The sequence below is a fragment of the Eptatretus burgeri genome, chromosome 1, assembly GCF_056783735.1.
Source record: "Eptatretus burgeri isolate ZD-2024b chromosome 1, Ebu_testis_v1, whole genome shotgun sequence".
Classification (NCBI taxonomy): domain Eukaryota; kingdom Metazoa; phylum Chordata; class Myxini; order Myxiniformes; family Myxinidae; genus Eptatretus; species Eptatretus burgeri.
The window spans coordinates 13,816,666-13,837,955 of NC_140961.1; the positions used below are offsets into that span (position 1 = coordinate 13,816,666).

Here is a 21,290-nt window from a genome sequence, read left to right on the forward strand (position 1 = left end):
ATCCTTAACTAGATAGACGGAACAAATTTTAAAATGCTGGTTGTACTTGGGGTGTGGAGGGAACGTTCTACTGAGCTGGGATGGCTATCTCCAATTTCGGTTTCTATTTTTATGTGAAGGTGGAGAATTATCGCAACAAGTGAGTGAATTATCATTCCTGCCAATACACTCCTGGACCGCTGAACAGAATAACTTCAAAAGTGAATGTTGTATCGCAAAGAAAAAGGAAAAACAAACAAAAAATGGACGTTGTTTTGGTTCGAAGCACGTTTGCCAACAAGTCATTTACTTTTACGTGACTAAAATCGGGGACATTTGGGAATTAAAATTGTTTTTGGCAATGAAAAAAGAAAAGAAGAAGAAGAAGAACCTTGTAATGACGTCTGGTATTGAGGAAGTGTCGTGGTTTGTGATTCTGATCAGGCCGGAAGTTCGTTCTCTTCATTTCAGCTCACAAGCACCGAACGTGTGTTTACAGGTAAAGAACGTGTGTGTGTGTGTGTGTGTGTGTGTGTGTGTGTGTGTGTGTGTGTGTGTGTGTGTGTGTGTGTGTGTGTGTGTGTGTGTGTGTGTGTGTGTGTATGTGTGTGTGTACAGGTAGAGAACGTGTGTGTGTGTGTGTGTGGGCGAGGGGTGGGCGAGGCAGGGGGGGGGAGGGGGTGGGCGAGCGGGGGGGGGAGGGGTGGGCGAGGCAGGGGGGAGGGGGTGGGCGAGAGGGGGGTGGGGGTGGGCGAGAGGGGGGAGGGGTGGGCGAGCAGGGGGGGGGAGGGGGTGGGCGAGAGGGGGGAGGGGTGGGCGAGAGGGGGGAGGGGGTGGGCGAGGGGGGGGAGGGGTGGGGGAGGGGGAGGGGTGGGCGAGAGGGAGGGGGTGGGCGAGCGGGGGGGGAGGGGTGGGCGAGAGGGAGGGGGTGGGCGAGGGGGGGGGGGGGGGAGGGGGTGGGCGAGGGGGGAGGGTGGGCGAGAGGGAGGGGGTGGGCGAGAGGGGGGAGGGGGTGGGCGAGAGGGAAGGGGGTGGGCGAGAGGGAGGGGGTGGGCGAGAGAGGGAGGGGGTGGGCGAGAGGGGGAGGGGTGGGCGAGAGGGGGGAGGGGTGGGCGAGAGGGGGGGGAGGGGTGGGCGAGAGGGAGGGGTGGGCGAGAGGGAGGGAGGGGCGGGCGAGAGGGGGGGAGGGGCGAGCGAGAGGGGGGAGGGGCGGGCGAGAGGGAGGGGTGGGCGAGAGGGGGGGAGGGGTGGGCGAGAGGGGGGAGGGGTGGGCGAGAGGGAGGGGTGGGCGAGAGGGGGGGAGGGGTGGGCGAGAGGGAGGGGTGGGCGAGAGGGGGAGGGGTGGGCGAGAGGGGGGAGGGTGGGCGAGAGGGAGGGGGGTGGGCGAGAGGGGGGAGGGGTGGGCGAGAGGGGGGAGGGGTGGGCGAGAGGGAGGGTGGGCGAGAGGGGGAGGGGTGGGCGAGAGGGGGAGGGGTGGGCGAGAGGGGAGGGGTGGGCGAGGGGGGAGGGGTGGGCGAGAGGGGAGGAGGGGTGGGCGAGGGGAGGGTGGGCGAGAGGGGAGGGGTGGGCGAGAGGGGGGGAGGGGTGGGCGAGGGGGAGGGGTGGGCGAGAGGGTGGGCGAGGGGGAGGGTGGGCGAGAGGGGGAGGGGGGAGGGGTGGGCGAGGGGGAGAGGGGAGGGGTGGGCGAGAGGGAGGGAGGGGTGGGCGAGAGGGAGGGAGGGGGGTGGGCGAGAGGGGGAGGGGGTGGGCGAGAGGGGGGAGGGGTGGGGGAGGGGGTGGGCGAGAGGGGGGAGGGGTGGGCGAGGGGGAGGGAGGAGGGGTGGGCGAGAGGGAGGGAGGGGGTGGGCGAGAGGGAGGGAGGAGGGTGGGCGAGAGGGGGGAGGGGGTGGGCGAGAGGGGAGGGGTGGGGAGAGGGGGAGGGTGGGCGAGAGGGGAGGGGTGGGGAGGGTGGGAGGGTGGGCGAGAGGGGAGGGGTGGGGAGAGGGTGGACGAGAGGGGGGAGGGGTGGGCGAGAGGGGGAGGGGTGGGGAGGGGGTGGGCGAGAGGGGGGAGGGGTGGGCGAGAGGGGGAGGGGTGGGCGAGAGGGGGAGGGGTGGGGAGGGGGTGGGCGAGAGGGGGGAGGGGTGGGTGGGCGAGAGGGGGAGGGGGTGGGCGAGAGGGGGGTGGGCGAGAGGGAGGGTGGGCGAGAGGGGGAGGGGTGGGGAGGGGTGGGCGAGAGGGGAGGGGTGGGGAGGGGGTGGGCGAGAGGGGGAGGGGTGGGCGAGAGGGGGAGGGGTGGGGAGGGGGTGGGCGAGAGGGGGGAGGGGTGGGCGAGAGGGGGAGGGGTGGGCGAGAGGGGGGAGGGGGTGGGCGAGAGGGGGGAGGGGGTGGGCGAGAGGGGGAGGGGTGGGCGAGAGGGGGGAGGGCGGGCGAGAGGGGGGAGAGCGAGCGGGGGGGGGAGAGCGAGCGGGGGGGGAGCGAGCGGGGGGGAGAGCGAGCGGGGGGGAGCGAGCGGGGGGAGAGCGAGCGGGGGGAGAGCGAGCGGGGGGGGGAGAGCGAGCGGGGGGGGAGAGAGAGCGAGCGGGGGGGGGAGAGCGAGCGGGGGGGGGGAGAGCGAGCGGGGGGGGGGGAGAGCGAGCGAGGAGGGAGGGAGGAAGAGCGAGGAGGGAAGGAGGCTTACCTGCATGCACGCAGGTTCGTACATGGAGCGACCTTTGAACACCTCTAGTTGGCTCACTCTTAATCTGGTTACCTCCGCCACCGAAGGTGAAGGAGGTTATGTTTTCACCCCTTTCTGTCTGTTTGTTAGTTGCAAAATTGAAGATTTTTCAAGCATATTGTTCAGCCGATTTGGTTATTCTTTCTGTTTATTGCCTACAGGTCACAAATTTTAAACCGATCTTCACGAAATTTCGCCACATCGTCGAGTTTGTCATAAGGAAAAAAAGCTATAATTTTGAGGTCAAAAGGTCAACATCGGCCGAATTTCTAAAATCCTCAATTTTCATCCGATTGACTTGAAATGTTAAGGGGAGTTGCATATTTGGTCAATGAATTCAACCAGCAATTATTTTTATGGTCAAATTTGTTTGAGGGATTTTGCAAGTTTCGTGCTCTGCTCGTCGTCGTCGTCTTCTTCGTCGTCTTCGTCTTCGTCTTCGTCTTCGTCTTCGTCTTCGTCTTCGTCTTCGTCTTCGTCTTCGTCGTCGTCGTCGTCGTCGTCGTCGTCGTCGTCGTCTTCGTCTTCGTCTTCGTCTTCGTCGTCGTCGTCGTCTTCGTCGTCGTCGTCTTCGTCTTCGTCTTCGTCTTCGTCTTCGTCTTCGTCTTCGTCTTCGTCGTCGTCGTCGTTTGTTTGCAGGATATCTCAAAAAGTTGTGAACGGATCTGGATGAAATTTTGTGGACAGGTTCGGTGTGTGACAAGGACGAGCTGAATAGATTTTGGTGAAGATCTTGATCCGGATCCGACTACGAGAATTTTTAAAGTGATTCTTCACCATTGAGAGATTTGGACAAAAATGATATATAGCACGAGATCTCAAAAAGTTGTGGACGGATTCGGATTCAACTTGCTGGACATGGGGTGTAAGAAGGACATAAGAAGACTTGGTGGACATGATATGTGTAAAAAGGAACAATTTATTCAATTTTGGTGAAGATCCGGATCTGATAATTTTTTAAGTAATTGATTCTTCACCATTGAGAGATGGGGCTAAACTAAACGAATATGTAGCACGGTATCTCAAAAGTTTTTGACGGATTCGGATGAAATTTGGTGGACAGGTTGGGTGTGTGGCAAGGACGAATTGATTCGATTTTGGTGAAGATCCGAATCCGGATCTGGATATGAAAATTATTTAATTTCTCAAGTGATTCCTTACCATTGAGAGATTGGGCCAAAAATGCTGTCGTATCCGATTTTAGAAATGTCATCTCAGTTGTTGACCTTTGCCCTATGCTGACCTTTTGGTTGATGTTGACCTCAAAAATAATTGGCTGGTTGAATTCATTGACCAAATATGCAACTCCTCTTCAAATTTCAAGTCGATCGCATGAAAATTGAGGATTTTCGAAATACCACCTCAGTTGTTGACCTTGGGCCTATGTTGACCTTTTGGTCCATTTTGATCTCAAAAACATTTGGCTGTTTTTTATTTAATTATTTTATGTTGAAGGCTCCAGTCACAGACTAAATGGTCCTCATCGAGGCCAGGTCTTAAATAAAGTTATAAAAGAGAGAATGTAAAGTAAGGAGTGAAATTGAATGAGTAAGAAAAGTGTGATGTTTGTTTGAAAAGTGTGTGATGTTTGTTTGCAAGAAAGAGAGATTAATGCGAGCACAGTAGCTTTAGTTTGAGTGAGACAGAAAGTAAGACCAGCAATCCTGATATGGAGAGTGTAAGATGGTTCCGGGCACCACTTTAACGCTCATAATTCAGAATGGTAGTACTAACCTGAGCAGTTGTCGACAACCTACTACCTAAAAAAATAAAAGGTTGAATTCAGCGACCTGAAATAGTAATCCTCTTCAAATTCCAAGTTGATCGGATGAAAATTGAGGATTTTAGAAATATTTACCAAAGTTGTTGACCTTTGGTTTATATTGACCTTTTGACCTCAAAGACAATAGGCTTCTTCCTTCTGACAAACTCGACCACGTGGTGAAGTTTCGTGAAGAGTGGTTTAAAATTGTGACCTGTGGGCGATAAACAAACAAATAGACAGAAAAACAACAATTATCGACTGAACAATATACCAGAAAAATCTTTAGATTTCGTAAGTAACAAACAGACCCAAACGCAATATCCTCTCCTTCGGCGAGGGTAAAAAGCCCACCTTGTGTCCCATTTCAGGGATGCAAAATAAACACTCCTTCGATTCTGAAGCCATGTGGCAAAAAGTTTTTGTGGTCTGATGAAATTTTCCCAAGATTGAACTTTTTAGCCTAAATGCAAAACGTTACGTTTGGTGCAAACTCAACACAGCACATCACCCAGAGAACACCATCCCCACTGTGAAGCATGGTGGTGGCAGCATCATCTTATGGAGATGCTTCTCATCAGCAGGGACTGCGGCACTTGTCAGGACAGAAGGGAAAATGGATGGAGCAAAATACAGAAAGATCCTCAAGGAAAACCTGCTGCCTTCTGCAAGAAAACTGAAACTGGGACGGAAGTTCACCTTTCAGCATGACAACGACCCAAAGCATACAGTCAAAGCTGCATTTCACTTCTTGCGTATGGTAGCTTTGGTTGCCGGGTAGTTATCATTTTGTTGGGGCATGACAATGCCGCTGATGCTGTGCCCCTCTCCCAGTACACGGTACTCATTTCGCCAACCTTGGAAGGATAACAGGCTGAGTCAACCCCACCTGGTGTTTATTCAGCACCCAAAGGGGCTCAAACTCAGGACCCTAAGATTCCAAGCCAGCCAACTATACCACAAGGCCACCAGGCTTAAAGCTACACTGGAGTGGCTAAGGAACAACAAGATAAATGTCCTTGGGTGGCCCAGTCAAAGTCCTGACCTAAATCCAATCGAAAATCTATGGCATGACTTGAAGATTGTTGTCCATCAACGCTCCCTCTGCAACTTGACAGAGCTTGAACAGTTTTTTTGTACAGAAGAATGGATAAATAAATCGCAGGGCGTCACACATGGATAACTCCGTGACGCGGCAGGTCGCTAATCGACCGTGAACGCCAATAACTCAACCACGTGACCTCGGGTCCTCCATCTACTGTTTAACCTGTTACCTAAAATAGTCATGTAAAAAAAATTACCAGGAGACACGCTCTCGGTACGCCTTGTTAAAACCGGGTCACCTTCCCGGATCAGATGCAACCGAGCGTAACTGCCAACGCCGAAGAACGGATCGTTTGGAGATAACGTCCCGGCTGAGCTAGGATACGGACCATGCTGGATCAATGAAGGAAAAGACGAAAAAGAGCTGGGAAAATTTCTATATAAAGCATTTATTAACTAGAACGGGCACTCATAGAGCGCATACCTTCGCCGCCACTACTTTTTTTGTTCTTGGTATGAGTGTGGGGAACTGGTTTCATATGAATGGTCTTATGACACAAACCACATATCTATAATGTCATGACCCCCCCCCCGACTTTCGGGGGCTACGGACTAAACAACAATCAACTCACGTCGTTTTGGCGAGTCTTCACTCGCAAGCTCGGTCAATACAACGTTTCAACAACAGAAGGTAATCTTGTTTGATGCTGGTTTCATGCAAATCGAATAAGAATTGACTGAGTTATGCCGAAAACCGCATATTTTTCAAGGGTGTGACCCCCCCCCCCGACATTTTACCCCAACCGGTGACATGTGTTATGACGTCATTGTGTCACAAGATTGGGCATTAAATTCTGAACATTTTGGTGCTGGGTTCATGTAAAGCAGACAAGAATTGACCGCGTTATGACAAAAACCGCATATTTTTCAAGGTCGTGACCCCCCTGACCTTTGACCCCTAACCGGTAACAAGAGTATGGGCGTCATTGTGTCATATTGCATATCACAAGATGAGGCGTTGAATTCTGAACATTTTGGCGTTAGTTGCATGCAAATTGAATAAAAATTGACCGTGTTATCGTAAAAAGACGATTTTGACCTTTTCGTGACCTTGACCTTGACCTTTGACCCGAACTATCGCAAAATCTAATCAAATGCTTCCTGGCTAATAACCAATCATCCCACCAAATTTCATGCAATTCGGTTTAATACTTTTTGAGTTATACCAATCACAAGATTACAAATAAATAAATAAATACACGCCGACCAAAACATAACCTTTCGCAGAATGCGAAGGTAACAAACAGGTGAGGAAAGGTATGTGGCACAGTGAATGAATTTATTATTGAAGGCAAGCAGGGATGGTGAGGAATTCGTGAGGTGCGACCAAAAGAAATCAAGCAACTTACAAAAGCGGACACAGAGCAGACTTATCCCAATATATCTTCGACACTCTTAATTTGGGCAAAGACAGGCGCCATGACACACACACACACACACACACACACACACACACACACACACACACACACACACACACACACACACACACACGGTAATCAGAAGAAAGGAGAGAAGATGAGGGCCAATGACCTCGCAATACCTTGCACGGTCGGCTGACCACACTACCCAGTATGTTTTGGGGGACGCTCCCCCGAGAGATCCCAGTTCGAGAGTTGTCGCGTTGTCTCCTGCTTGGTGACTGTGCTGGGCTCAGTGCGTGCACCAGTCTAGAAAATAAGCGGGGCTGACAGGCAAGGAAGGCAGTAGGTGGAGCCAGCAGGCGAGAAGGCGGGAGCCAGCAGGCGAGAAGGCGGGAGTCAGCTGGTGGAGTTAGGCAGGGGAAGGCGGAGTCAGCAGGTGGAGTCAGGCGGAGTGGCAGGCATATGTAGAGATCGCAGCTGGCGAAGCAAGGCGAGACGTGAACGGCTTTGCGATTCGCTTTTTATAAGCCCCATGGTGTAGGGTGGGGGTGACCACCAGAAGCGATACGTCGTCACCCAAAACTGTGCGCTCCTATTGGACCCTGGCCCCTATGGCTGGAAGTGGTCTCATTTGTACATCCGGGGAAACATGGCCGAGCTGTGGAATTGTCTTGCACCAAACTCCGCGAACTCCCGGGCCACGTTCCGGCAACCGGCCAAGGGTCCCTTCGGTCCTGCATGCCAATTCGGGCATCCCCGGTGCTCTGCGGTTGGCACTGATCAATGCGCTTGTTCCGTCCGCATGACACGCGGTCCGAGCGATCTGTGCATTTGCGCCTCTGCTTGGTGGAGACTACATTGAGGCGGAGGTGCGAGGAGGTGTGGGATGACCTCTGCCATTTGCGGGAGATATTGGTGGCCGAGGTGGCGAGCGATGGTTGACGGTGAGACGGCGTTGTAAATCAGTATGCAGACCCGAATATAGATGTGCGCCATGCACATCCCGTACAGTGCGATGGTAATTATCACGGGGCTGCGCGCGTCTGTTGTCGTGCATTTGCGTGTGCTCCGCTTTGTATCATGTATTGAAGGAAAAGATTGGACATAAATCAGGGTTGAAAAGAAGACAGATATAAGTATTAGATGCAGATTCAACTGAAAGGGCGTGCCGTGCGTGTCCTGAACAGTGGGTGGAAGTTATTGCTGGGCTGTACGTGTCCCGTATAGTCTGGTGGTGGAGGTTTTGCTGTGCTGCACGTGTCCCATAGAGTCTGGTGGTGGAGGTTATTGCTGGGCTGCACATGTCCCATACAGTCTGGTGGTGGAGGTTATCGTTGTGCTGCACGCGTCCCGTACAGTCTGGTGGTGGAGGTTATCGCTGTGGTTTTCACAGGCGGCCATCTATGTGCGGTGCCTGCTTTGATTTATTTCATGGATAAGAGGAAAGAATTGGAATGAAGGTTGAGATTGAATGGAAAATGGAGATATAATTAGACCTTGCTGGAAGATCCACGCAAAGAACTTCGTCCCGTTAACTCATTAGACATTAGGGGTAGGTCTAACTGCATGTATACTGATGAAATAACTCTCTGGGGATCACAATGTTGGGTGCCATTGCCTTCGAGGCATGCGGTTTCCAGAACCGCAACACTATATCTATCTATATATATATGTATATATATATATATATATATATATATATATATATATATATATATATATATATATATATACATATATATATATATATATATATATATATATATATATATATATATATATATATATATATATATATATGTGTATATATATATATATATGTATATATATATATATATATATATATATGTATATATATATATATATGTATATATATATATATATATATATATATATATATATATATATATATATTGTTGACCCGGGGTCGGAGCGAGAAAACCCCGAAGGGGTTGAGGGGGAAGCTACTTTGGGTTCCCACCAGACTCTCCGGAATCGCAGGCCGTAGCGCACGAATAACTCCGTGACGCGACACATCGCTAATCGACTGTGAGCGCCAATAACTCAACCACGTGAACTAGGGTCCTCCGACTGCTGGATACCGGTTACCAAATGGTCACGTGATCTAATTACCGGGGGACACACCCTCGGTACGCCTTGTTCAAACAGGATCACCTTACCGGATCAGATGCAGCTGAGCGTAACTGCCAAGGACGTACCAGCTAGAAGATAGATCGTTGGGGGATAACGTCCTGGCTAGGCTAGGAAACGGACCATGCTGGATCAATGAAGGAAAAGACGAAAACGAGCTGGGAACATTTCTATACAAAGCATTTATTTATAATCAGGTGAGGAAAGGTATGTGGCACAGTGAATGGGGTTTATTGGTATGTACAGCTGGGATAGCAAGGAATTTGTGGGGTGCGACAAAAGGCAAGCAATTTACAAAAGCAGACAGAGCATACTTATCCCGTTATATCTTCTACAATCTTAACTTATGCTACGACAGGTGCCATCACACACACACACACACACACACACACACACACACACACACACACACACACACACACACACACACACACACACACACACACACACACACACACACACTGAAGATTAGATAGCCAGAAGGAAGGAGAGCAGATGAGGACTAACGGCCTCGCAATACCTGGTGCAGTCGGCCGACCATGCCAACCCAGTACCCTTTGGGGGATGCTCCGCTTGAGTGATCCCACCTTAAGAGTCGGCGCGTTATCTCCTGCTTTTTCACTTTGCTGGGGCTCGTGGAAACGTGTGCCTCACACTGGTCCAGAAGAACGTCTGTCGCACACCAACCCCAAGTGTAGATGCAGTGCCAGCAGACAAGGTGCAGTGAAGAGGGGCGGAGCAGAGAGGCGAAGGAGAGGTTGAGGCAGGCAGGCGGAGAAGTGGGCGAGGCAGGAAGGTGGTGAAGAGCAGAGAGAGAGGGTGGACGGCTTCACGGTCCGCCTTTTATAGGCCCTGGGCGAAGGGTGGGGTGACGACCCAAAGCGACGTGCCGTCACCGAATTGTGCTCCCATATTGGGTCCCAGTCGTGCCCTGCCAGGCTCCCTGGGCTGGAAGTTGTCTCGTTCGCATATCCGGCATGATACGGCCCGGAGCTTTGCACCGAACTCCCGGGCCGTGTTCTGGCGACTGAACGAGGGTCGTGTCGGTCTCAGATGCCCATTCAGGGCATCCCTGGTGAGATGCGGTTGGTGCTGTTAACATGCTTGGCCCGTCCCCACGCCACACGGTCCGAGTGGCCTGAGCCGCACAGTACGCCCTTATTTGGTGGCGAATTGTATCGATGTGGAGGTGCATGAAGGCACGGGATGATTTTTCCTGCGTGCGGGAGATGGTGGTCATGGTGGTGAGCTCCTGGTGAGCGAAGGTTGAGCAAGGTGAGACACTGTTGTAAATCGGCACGGAGATTCGAATGAAAGGGCGTGCCATGCACGTCCTGTACAGTGTTGGTGGTGAGTCTCTTACAGGGCTGCGTGGGTGTCTGTTATTGTGTGTGTGTTTGCTTGCTTTGATTTGTATCGTGGATAAAAGGAAAGGGTTGAAATGGAAATCAAGATTGAAAAGAAGATAGAGATATAATTATTAGACCCACACAATGTACTTCGTCCCATTAACCCATTATACATGAGGGGAAGTTCTAACGACACGAAGATCAAGGAAATAACTGCCTGGGGATCACTGTATGTTGGGTGCCATTGCCTGAGAGGCATGTGGTTTTGCAGAACCACCACAATATATTCATTTATTTATTTGTTTATATTTTATATGTATATATACATATATTTATATTTTTAAATAATATATATTTTCTTTTATTTTACATCAGTGGTGTTTATAGCAGACATGGATGTGTTCCCCCATAGGGGGAAGTCCCTCTCGAGAACAGGCCCTATCTGCTCCGATGGTTGGCAGTGAGTGCCCTGAAAGCAGTTGCGGAAAGAGTGTGGCACCTCGATATATATATATATATATATATATATATATATATATATATATATATATATATATATATATATATATATATATATATATATATATATATATATACATATACATATGGAAGAATTGTGTTGCTCAGCTGGTGGGTCACCCAAATCGCTCAGATGGCAGAGCACTGGCACGATTTGCCTGAGAACCTGGGTTCAATTCCTGGTCTGGACCTGTAATTTTTCCACATATATTTATGATTGTTCTATCCTGTATGTATGTATGTATGTACGTATATACATATACACGATGTGGCTAAAAGTATGTGGACACCTGCTTGTCCCACATCTCATTCCAAAATCACGGGCATTAACATGGAGTGGATCCCCCCTTTGCTGCTGTAAACAACCTCCACTCTTCTGTGCAGGCTTTCCATGAGATGTTGGAACATTGCTGCAGGGATTTGCTTCCATTCAGCCATAAGAGCATTAGTAAGCTTGGGCACTGATATGGGGCGATTAGGTCTGGCTTGTAGTCTGCATTCCAATTCATCCCAAAGGTGTTCGATGGGGGTGAGGTCAGTTCTCTGTGCAGGCCAGTTAAGTTCTTCCATACCGATCTTGACAAACCATTTCTGTTTGGACTTCGCTTTGTGTATGGGGGCATTGTCATGCTGAAAAAGAAAAAGGCCTTCCCCAAACTGTTGCCACAAAGTTGGAAGCACAGAATCATCTAGAATGTCATTGTATGCTGTGGTGTTAAGATTTCCCGTCATTGGAATTAAGGGGCCCCAGCCTGAACCATGAAAAACAGCTCCGGACCATTATTCCTCCTCCACCAAACTTTACAGTTTGTACTTTGCATTCGGGCAGGTCGTGTTCTCCTGGCATCCGCCAAACCCAGGTCGAGGACCTTCCCGAAGCCAAGGTCCTCGACCTGCGCTTCCCTACCCCAAGCCCTCACCTTCCTAACCCTCACCCTCCCAACCCAGAGTCCTCATCCTCACCCGGAACCTCTGTGGTCAAAGCCCTGCTTGAGAAAATTCCACATTGTTATTTGGGCAGTGAAAAGACAAAAGACCACCTCCTCGATCGCTGAGGCCTAGACATGCTATGATCTTCATCGGGCCTGTGATGCCAATCGGCTCCAACCTTTCGCGAGTTGATGATCCTTTTATCAGTCGCATTGGTCGTTTTAAACCGAAGGGAAAACTTATAGCGAAGCATTGGTGTTTGTCAATGACAGCTCTGAAGATGTCTGGTTTCACATTGCACCAATATGGCGGCCATGTGATTTTTCAGGTTAAATTGTTTTTCAATGCCCAGCTGTTTTCGCCTTAATAGTAGAGCGCAATGCTTGATTCGGATGGATGAACAAGCGTATTATTTATGTGTACGTTTTCAATAAATGCACAAACACGCTCTTTATTGTTTGTGCAGGATGCAAGTTACGTCTGCAAGCAGCTGTAATGATGAAAGGTTAGGAGACATTTTTTTTATATTCCCAATTTTTACTCCCAATATATTCTGTTGATTGAGGCTGGTGGAGTTGTTGGAGTTGGGTGAGCTGAGGTGGAGGTGTTGGAGCTGGGTGAGCTGGAGGTGGGGGTGGAGGTGGTGTGAAATTGTTGGAGGTGGGGTGTTGGAGTGGTGTTGTTGGAGCATGGGGGAGGGATAATGTTAATGGCGGTTGGATGGACGGAATGGTTAGAGAGAGGAAAGGAGGGAGGAGTTGGCGATGATGATGCTTTCGGTGAACCATGCCAGGTGTAATAATTGCTCTGTCTTACGGTCTCTGTGCAGGTTTGATGGTGTTGTCCTTGTGACCGATTCAACCGAAAAGCTGACTGGTGACCTTACCGTTTTGAAAGCGGCAATTGTTGAATATGCAAAGGTCAGAAATAGCTTGTGCACCAGGATTGTAAGAAAGCGCACTGTAAATCATCCCATGGATACATTTGATGAAATGATTGAGTAGAACACGGAATTTTGACCTTTTCACGCTCGTGGGGTTTGTGCTCCACCACGCCATTTGGCTTTGTCATTTGTTCATGGGTCGTGTATCTGGAATATTATGAGACGAAAAGGCAAACGTATTGTCAGGTGTCGAGTCTCGATAAATCAATACCACGAGACACACCAGCTCCCTACGGGAGTGTAATGCCCCCTTTTCTCTGGCGGGGATTAGTGTAAAGCACTTTCACTATGCTACGTTTTCAGTGCAAAACTTCAAGTCTTCTCCGGAGCTGATTTACTACCCTCTCCCACCACCATCAGGGGGAGTTAAACGGTCCACCTTTATGCAGAGAATTTGAGTTGTTTTTGTTTTTTAAGTCGGTCTGCCTGTCTCGCAATCAAATAAAGTTGAAAATCACTTCAAACAGGCAGCACTGTTTTTTTTTGGATTTCATGGACTCAAACAACAGGCACGAATAAATTAAATTATTTGTTAAATACGGTGGTTTTAAAAGGCAGTGCATCCATGATAAAATATTGTGCCATTTTATGTTCCGACCAATCAAAATTGCCGCTCACACACTCGGCGTTGGGAAATATCAAGATTCGGTCAAAGTTGTGGCTCGTAGGAAATATAGATTTCGCTCGGAAATGTAAATCACGAGTTGAAAAGACCATTCCCACGTCCTTTATCACAAAACTATGTGCGGGGTAAGGTGTTCTATGAACTCTCCAGTTGTTATTCTTTTTCTTATTATTACTTTTATTATTGTTAATACCCGACTATTATTCGTAGTACTGTCAGACCCTGCTATTCACGGGGGATACGTTCCTGAAAAATGCCGCAAATGTTGGCACATTGTTTAAAAATAAAATAAAATAAATATATTTATTTATTTTACATGGTCTCAGCTTGTGGAAAAGCGATTTCGCAGAATAAATCAGGACACGACATAACAAAGGGAACAGCAGGTGAGAGGGGAAACAGCATCAGCAGAGCAGAGGGACAAAGTAGTCTTTGACGGACAAACAAGGGATGGATGCAGGTCACGATGAGGGCTAAGGGATAACGCAAAAGGTGACCAATATGGATACATAAGCAACAAGAGGGGGAGCACTCGGGAGAGTGCAAAACCTCCGCCGCCAATACTGCTGGGTCACTCAAGTGAACCTTATATCTTATTCATTAAATATGATGTCAACAGTGCTGACAGAGTTGGTTCTTTTCTCCAACATTTTTTTTGGGGGGGGGGGGTTGGAAATAACTTAAAACATGTAAAAATGCAAAAAAAAAATCGAAATTTTGTTCAAAAAAAAAGTTGCAAAATTTTTTTTTCTAACAATTGTTTTTTTTTGGGGGGGGGGGGGTTGGAAATCACTTAAAACATGTAGAAATGCAAAAAATTTTTTTCTTTTTTTGGGGGGGGGGTAATTTTTTTGAGGGGGTTGGAAATCACTTAAAATATGTAGAAATGCAAAAAAAAAAATTTTTTTTTCTCTAAAATTTTTTGAGGGGGTTGGAAATCACTTAAAACATGTAGAAATGCAAAAAAAATTCTCTTTTTTTTGGGGGGGTAACAATTTTTTTTGGTGGGGTTGGAAATCACTTAAAACATGTAGAAATGCAAAGAAAAAAAAATTTCTCTTTAACAATTTTTTTGGGGGGGGTAACAATTTTTTTGGGGGGGGGGGTTGGAAATCACTTAAAACATGTAGAAATGCAAAAAGAATTTTTTTTTTTCTCTAACAATTTTTTTTTTGGGTGGGGGGGGGACCAAGTCCAAAATTTAATGGCATGATCCTTGGACCATACCTACCCCCCCACCAAGTTTCGTCGAAATCCGTCGAGTTTTTCCGTAATACTGTTCACAAACAAACAAACAGAAAGGGGTGAAAACAGTAACCTCCATCCATCTTCGAAGATGGCGGAGGTTAAAAATTGTGTTTGACCAGTTTGTGATTGTTGCCAAGGTCTGAGGCGAGGGAAGAGGCTGCTGCCTGTGTCAGGAGGATGAGAGATGCCATGGCAGAGAGTGGAGTCATCAGCGAAGAGATGAAGAGGATTTTTCCAGGGAGTCATTGAGATCATTGATGAAGATGAGGAATAATTTGAGGCTGAGAACACTGCCTTGGGATATTCCAGCCTTGACAGCGACTGCAGATGAAAGGGTTCCGTTGAGAGCCACGCGTTGGCTCTGAGAGTGGACTGTGGAGGAAGTCAGTAATCCAAGAGTGGAGTTGGCCTTGGATTCCATAGACAGGCAGTTTGGAGAGCAAGGCAGGATAGGATGTCAGACTATCAAAAGCTTGAGATATGTCCAGAGAGACAGCCCTGATCTCATGTCTGATATTGAGTGCCTCCACCATTGCTCGGAGAGTAGAAGCACAATGTCCAAGGTAAAGTGACCAGGTCAGATAAGCACAGCAAAAAACAAAAATAGTGCCGACTTGTACCATGAAAGCACAGTGTCAAAAATACAAATGAGAGAATAATGATAGTTAAAGAACAACAAGGTGATTGAATCATACATACAAAACAACATTATCATAACTCTACTGTATTAGATTTTAAGTTATTTGTGTGCTCTGGAGCAGAAAGCTTTGATCCCGGATGTTGTTGGGTGACCCACAGTGGCATCTGTTAAAGTGTTCCACATTGGTATTATTGCGGTCATACTGAACAAGTGACCAGTGATCACTCTCCGCCTTGCCAGTAAGACACTGCGCAGCATAGCTTCCAAAGGAATCGTAGCTAAGTCTCGCAAGGCATGGCATCGATCTAGTTCAGTGGTTCTTAACCTTTTTACCACCATGCCCCCTCTGGTAGTTGGTCCTTGCCTTCACGCCCCCCCCCTCACATCTTCAACCAAATGATTAAAAGGAAAAACTGAAAAAATGTGTGTTTTTAGTCTTTTTATTGAACAAATAATTTTATATAAGCAACACTCATATACACAGCATATTTAATGAGATACTTGACGTTGCTTCTTAGCTTCCAGATCTTGAATGCGTGGTCGAATGCCAAAGAGAGCACAATGCAAGTCCCCTTCAACATTCACCTTGTTTCTGTACTTGGTCTTGACAGCAACAAGCATGGAAAATGCAGCTTCACAAAGATACGTTGATCCAAACATTGTCAGAATCCGAAGAGCTTGATGTGAGATCAAAGGGTAAACAGGAAGGTACGTGACCCAGAACGTCTCCAGATCCAGTTTTTTGAAATCTTCTTCAGCCGGGGAGTTGAACTTTAACTCAAGAAACTTCTCTTGCACTTCGTCTGAAATATCAGCGACTTCACATTGAAATGGGTTCCTAATGAATTTCCAGGCTTCGCGCTTCTCATCTAGAACCCAAAAGTATCTGATGAATTCTGCTTTCAATTCAGTCAGATGAGTAATTATTTGTTTCTTTAACTCAGAATCAAGGCAACTGTGAATGAGAGCAGAATCCAAGTTAGCAAAACTGGCTGTATTTCAATCCTGAATTCGACATTTCCAGAGGTCGAGTTTGGCCATGAATGATTGAATGACGTCATGGTACATGATTATGTTGATGTTTTTACCTTGGAGTTTGAGGTTGATGGCATTCAGCGCTTCAAAGATGTCCACCAGGTAAGCTAGAGATAGCAAAAATCCTTCAGACTGGAAATTGTCATGGAGATCTGCGTTCTGCTGCGAATCTAGAAATGTCGCCACTTCTTGTCTTGGTTCATAAAGCCGTCCAAGCATGTTTCCCTTCGGAAGCAATCGTACATTTGTGTGGAAAAGCAAGGCTTGATGTTCAGAATCCATATCCACACACAGCTGTTTGAAGAGACGACTGTTTAAGGCTCCAGATTCTCATAGGAAGCATCAACAACCTTTTGAAGTCTGTTGCCGAAATGCTCCACTGCTGTCCATCTTAGCTTGCTTCAAGGACTGCCTTTTTGTTTCAAAGAATGCCTTGGGTTTGGCAGCTCGAGCAGGATGCATTGTCTTCAAGTGGCGTTCCAAGCGTGTGGGCCGCATGCCATCATTGCTCAGAGTCTTGTAGCATATTACCCACCGGGGGACCGCTGTCACCCTGTTGGAGGGACACAAATCCAAATCGAATATATTCGTCAAGATACTTCTGCTTTTTTGCACTCATTGCGAATGATTTAGTTTGAAATGGGTCCTGCAAATCTGTGAAAAAATTAATTTTAATATTAAAATTTAAATAAAATGTTAATATTAAATTAAAATAAATGTTAAATTTTAAAATGAATTTTAATGCAGAAAATGGAAGGCCGAGTAGCGAATAGAAAACGGAAATTATTAAAGGCGACACTTTTATTTTTTATGGTCATCACGATTATTTTGCAAAGACTTGTTAAGAGAATTCCAAAAATATTTAGAGAAATTCCTACTTTTTTCTCCGGGCTCGCACCCCCTCTGGAAATTACTCACGCCCCCCCAGGTTAAGAGCCAATGATCTAGTTACTCTGGATGCTCTACCTTCTCTTTGGCAACTATGTCCTTCCTCAAGTGCATTGACCAAAACGACACCCAAAATTCATGATGAGATCTCACGAAATTCCTGTGGAGTCAAAACGATCTCTTTTGATTTGTAATTTAATTTTTTTGTAATTTGTAATCCGGTCTTCGATTTCAAACGCAGTCTTGTAAGGTTATAATATTCTAGGTTGCCAAAGTAATTCTTATTTTTCCATTCTGAGTCCCATCAGAATTAAGTGTCAGGTCAGGTTCGATCTGTGACCTGCTACAGGTACCATGTAAACCTGTACTAACCTGTTCCATGGTCGGGTTGTCGGCGACTAAACCGTCTCCCCCCACCAGGTTTTTTGGTGAGGAGGGTGTTTGGATATGGACACCCAGCAGGATTAAAAATAAAACCTGTCAAAGGGCGGAGGAGCTCCTTGTGAGCCAATGGCCATCCATATCTAGTGCCCAACTGTGTCTGCGGACGTCCTCCTGCAGTTGGGTTACTTTTTTATTAGGAGGTTGGTGGCAGGATTTGCACTCCGGCCACCGTAAAACCCTTCATTCTGCAAAATGCAAAAAAATCTGAAAACCCACTCCGTGGGAGTACCTCCTGTGCAGCTTTCTTTCACAGGGCAGCGCACCGGATGACGGGATTGGGGCAAAGCCTTCAGGACCCCCAATCTTTGATGATAGGAGTGAAACCACGGGGTAACATCCCTGGGTCAGATTGCGGGAGAGTGTGTCGGAGTGGTGCTGAGGTGTCGTCGACCAGACGGCGGTCTCCTTGGGTTAACCTGAGGCGGTCCCTTCAGGTGCGTGCCTGGAATGTCCTATCCCGAAGAGAGGATGATCACCTGTCTCTGTTATCATCTGAGCTCAAGCGTTTGGACATCGGGATTGCAGCTCTCTCTGAGGTTCAGAGACTGGATTGCGGCAAGATAATGGTGGGTGGTTACACCTACTATTGGTCTGGTCACTCTGATGGTTACCATACCCAAGGAGTTGCTGTAGCTGTGTCCAATAAGCTGACCCCAATGATAATTGAGGTAACACCGGTCAAAGAGCGTATTATGAGATTAAGGATTTGTCACTCCTTAGGTGTCATTTCCCTGGTCTCTGTTTATGCTCCGACTGAGGCGAGTGATCTCACCGTGAAGGATGCATTCTACGCCACGCTCGAGTCTTTGCTTGATCAGTGCCCCAGACGAGATACACTTGTAATCTTGGGGGATTTCAATGCATCGACTGGAACTGATAGGGATGGTTATGAGATGTGTGTTGGTCCCCATGGGTCAGGAACTATGAACCAGAATAGCACTGAGTTCCTTGACTTTGCAAGAAGTCATGGACTTAGGGTGGCTGGTTCATGGTTTCAGCGCCCACAAGCTCATCGCTGGACTTGGTATTCCAACGCTGGCGGTGCGGCAAAGGAGATTGACCATGTCCTCATTGACGGTTGCTGGAGGATGATCCAGAACTGCAGGGTCTACCGGAGTGCTCAGTTCCTCAATACTGACCACAGGCTTGTTGTAGCAACTCTAAAGCTGCACCTTAAATCCTGGAGAATGGTACCATCCCAGCCTAGGCTGGATGTTGGCAAGTTTAGGGATGAGAGAGTAGCTGAGGAGTTTGCGAACAGGCTGAGTGGACACGTGGGGGGGTTTGGGTGCTTTGGGGGGTCCTGAAGAGTTGTGGAGCGCCTTCAAGACCACTATCCTTGATGTTGCCGGTGGATGTCTTGGAACTCACCGCAGGGCAAAGAAGAATTTTGTCTCTCAAGGGACACTGGATACCATTGACCAGAGTCGCAGGGCCAGGCTGAATGGCAGAGCTGAGGTGTTCGGGGAGCTGAGGCATAAAACTGTACGTGTACTGAGGGTGGACAAGGAGGCCTATGTGCGAGGAATCTGTGAGGGGGTAGAGAATCACCTGTGGACAGGTGATTCTCGTCCCGCTTACAGGGGAATTCGCGCATTGCATTCATCCAAGCCCATCCCTCGGAGCACTGCAGTTAGAGCAGAGAGTGGTAGGCTCTTGACAGAGGAGTCTGAAGTGAAGGCCCGCTGGGCCAGTTACTTTGAGCGGTTGTACCAGGCTGATCCCCCAGCTGTCGAGTTGGACGTCAAGGGTGTTACAATCCCTGTTGCTGACCCTCCAATCAACTGTGGTCCACCTTCGCTTGTGGAAACACGGGCTGCGGTGAACCGGTTGAAACGGGGCAAAGCTCCAGGGATCTGTGGCATCCATGCTGAACTTCTCGAGGCTGGTGGAAATGCTGCACTCGTGTCGTTGCATGCAGTTTTGTGCTCTGCCTGGAACACAGGCATCATCCCAACTGATTGGAAGAGGGGCCTTGTTGTTCCTCTCTGGAAAGGGAAGGGTGATTGCCAAGACTGCAACAACTACCGAGGGGTGACGCTGCTCTCTGTGCCGGGCAAGGTCTTTGCTCGGATAATTCTTGATAGGGTTCGCCACCATCTGCTTGAGCACCAGCGTCCAGAGCAGTCAGGCTTTACACCAAAGAGGTCAACGATTAACCGTATCCTTGCTCTTCGTGTCCTCACTGAACGCAGACGAGAGTTTCGGCAGGGGCTGCTTGCAGCCTATGTTGATCTCTGTATAGTGTTCGATTCAGTGAATCGGGATGTGCTCTGGAGGATTCTTGGTTTTCGTGGGGTGCCACCAAAACTGATCGATCTGATGTCTGAACTCTACTCTGGTACTGAGAGTGCTGTGAAGTGTGGTGGTACCATCTCTGACTTATTTCCAGTTGTTGCTGGAGTTTGTCAGGGGTGTGTACTGGCCCCCACACTTTTCAGCACTTGTATGGACCTGGATTTCAGGGAGGATGTTGGAGAGATCAAGCTGCGGTGCATCGTTTGGGAATGTCAAGATCTCGGACCTTGATTTTGCATATGATGCAGTCATCTTTGCGGAGACTTTAGATATCCTTTTGGGGGCCCTCGAGGTGCTGAATGAGGAGTCGGAGCCGCTGGGATTACGGGTTTCTTGGGTCAAAACTAAGATCCAGGCTTTCGGTGACATCTTGGATGCTGCTGTCCTGTCTGTGTCTGTTTGTGGTGAGGATGTTGAGGTCGTGGAGAGATTCACTCACCATGACAGTGATATTCATGTCTCTGCTGGCTGTGAGTCAGAGGTCAATTGACGTCTGGGTCGGGTCTGGGGAGTCATGGATTCACTGGATCATGGGGTGTGGTGCTGCCGGTACCTGTGCGGGAGGACGAAAGTCTGAGTCTTCAGGTCCTTGGTACTTCCAGTCTTGCTCTGTGGATGCGAGACTTGGACTCTGACCAAGGATCTGAGACGGAGACTTTGGTACCACGTCTCTTCGGAGAATCCTTGGCTATCGCTGGTGGGATTTTGTGTCCAACGAGCGGTTGCTGAGAGAGACTCGGATGAGATTTGTTACCTGCGTAGTCCGTGAGCGTCAGTTGCGGCTGTATGGACATGTGGCTCGTTTTCCTGACGCTGATCCTGCTCACCAGATTCTCTCAGTGGAGGAGTCTCATGAGTGGAGGAGGCCAGTGGGCCGACCACGTGACTCGTGGTTGTAGCAGGTTGACCATCATCTCAAGGAGATGGGGATGGGCCTGGCATCTGCCTGGGGGATGGCCAGACAGAGGCCCCTGGAGTACCGGCGGAAAGTGGACGCAGCGACGCGCTGTTCTGGCACATGTTCCCATACCTGACCAGAGTCCCATCGTGGCATGCCGGTAAGGGTAATTGATGAGTAAGCCAATTTTACCTCTCCTTTTATCAGGGCATCCCCATGCAAGGCAACAGGCAGGGTGATCCGTAAAAGAGCTGCTTGGTTGCTTGATTAGCTGTCTTGTATCTTTCTCACTCACCAAAGAATTGTGCCAACGATCCTGCATAATTCCAGGTCACGCTTCTCAGCCATTCGAGCCTCTTGTCTTGCCTTTGTCCCATCGCCGTTAGAACTTCTTCACTTCTCCACGCTTGCACTT

General features: G+C 48.6%; 1 protein-coding gene across 5 annotated transcripts in view; it reads left to right on the plus strand.

The window, feature by feature from the left end:
• Positions 1 to 342: 342 nt before the first annotated feature.
• Positions 343 to 21,290, plus strand: part of LOC147033899 (putative aminopeptidase W07G4.4) — a 76,814-nt gene continuing 55,866 nt past the window's right edge. For 2 of the 5 annotated variants that reach the window (XM_085872519.1, XM_085872528.1), the window contains exons 1-3: positions 343 to 478; positions 12,323 to 12,361; positions 12,686 to 12,776. In XM_085872519.1, the coding sequence (XP_085728645.1) occupies positions 12,324 to 12,361; positions 12,686 to 12,776 (129 nt within the window). In that variant the 5' untranslated portion in view covers positions 343 to 478; position 12,323. The remainder of the gene's footprint in view (positions 479 to 12,322; positions 12,362 to 12,685; positions 12,777 to 21,290) is intronic. The other 3 variants (XR_015055913.1, XM_085872498.1, XM_085872510.1) reach the window with 2 other exon arrangements.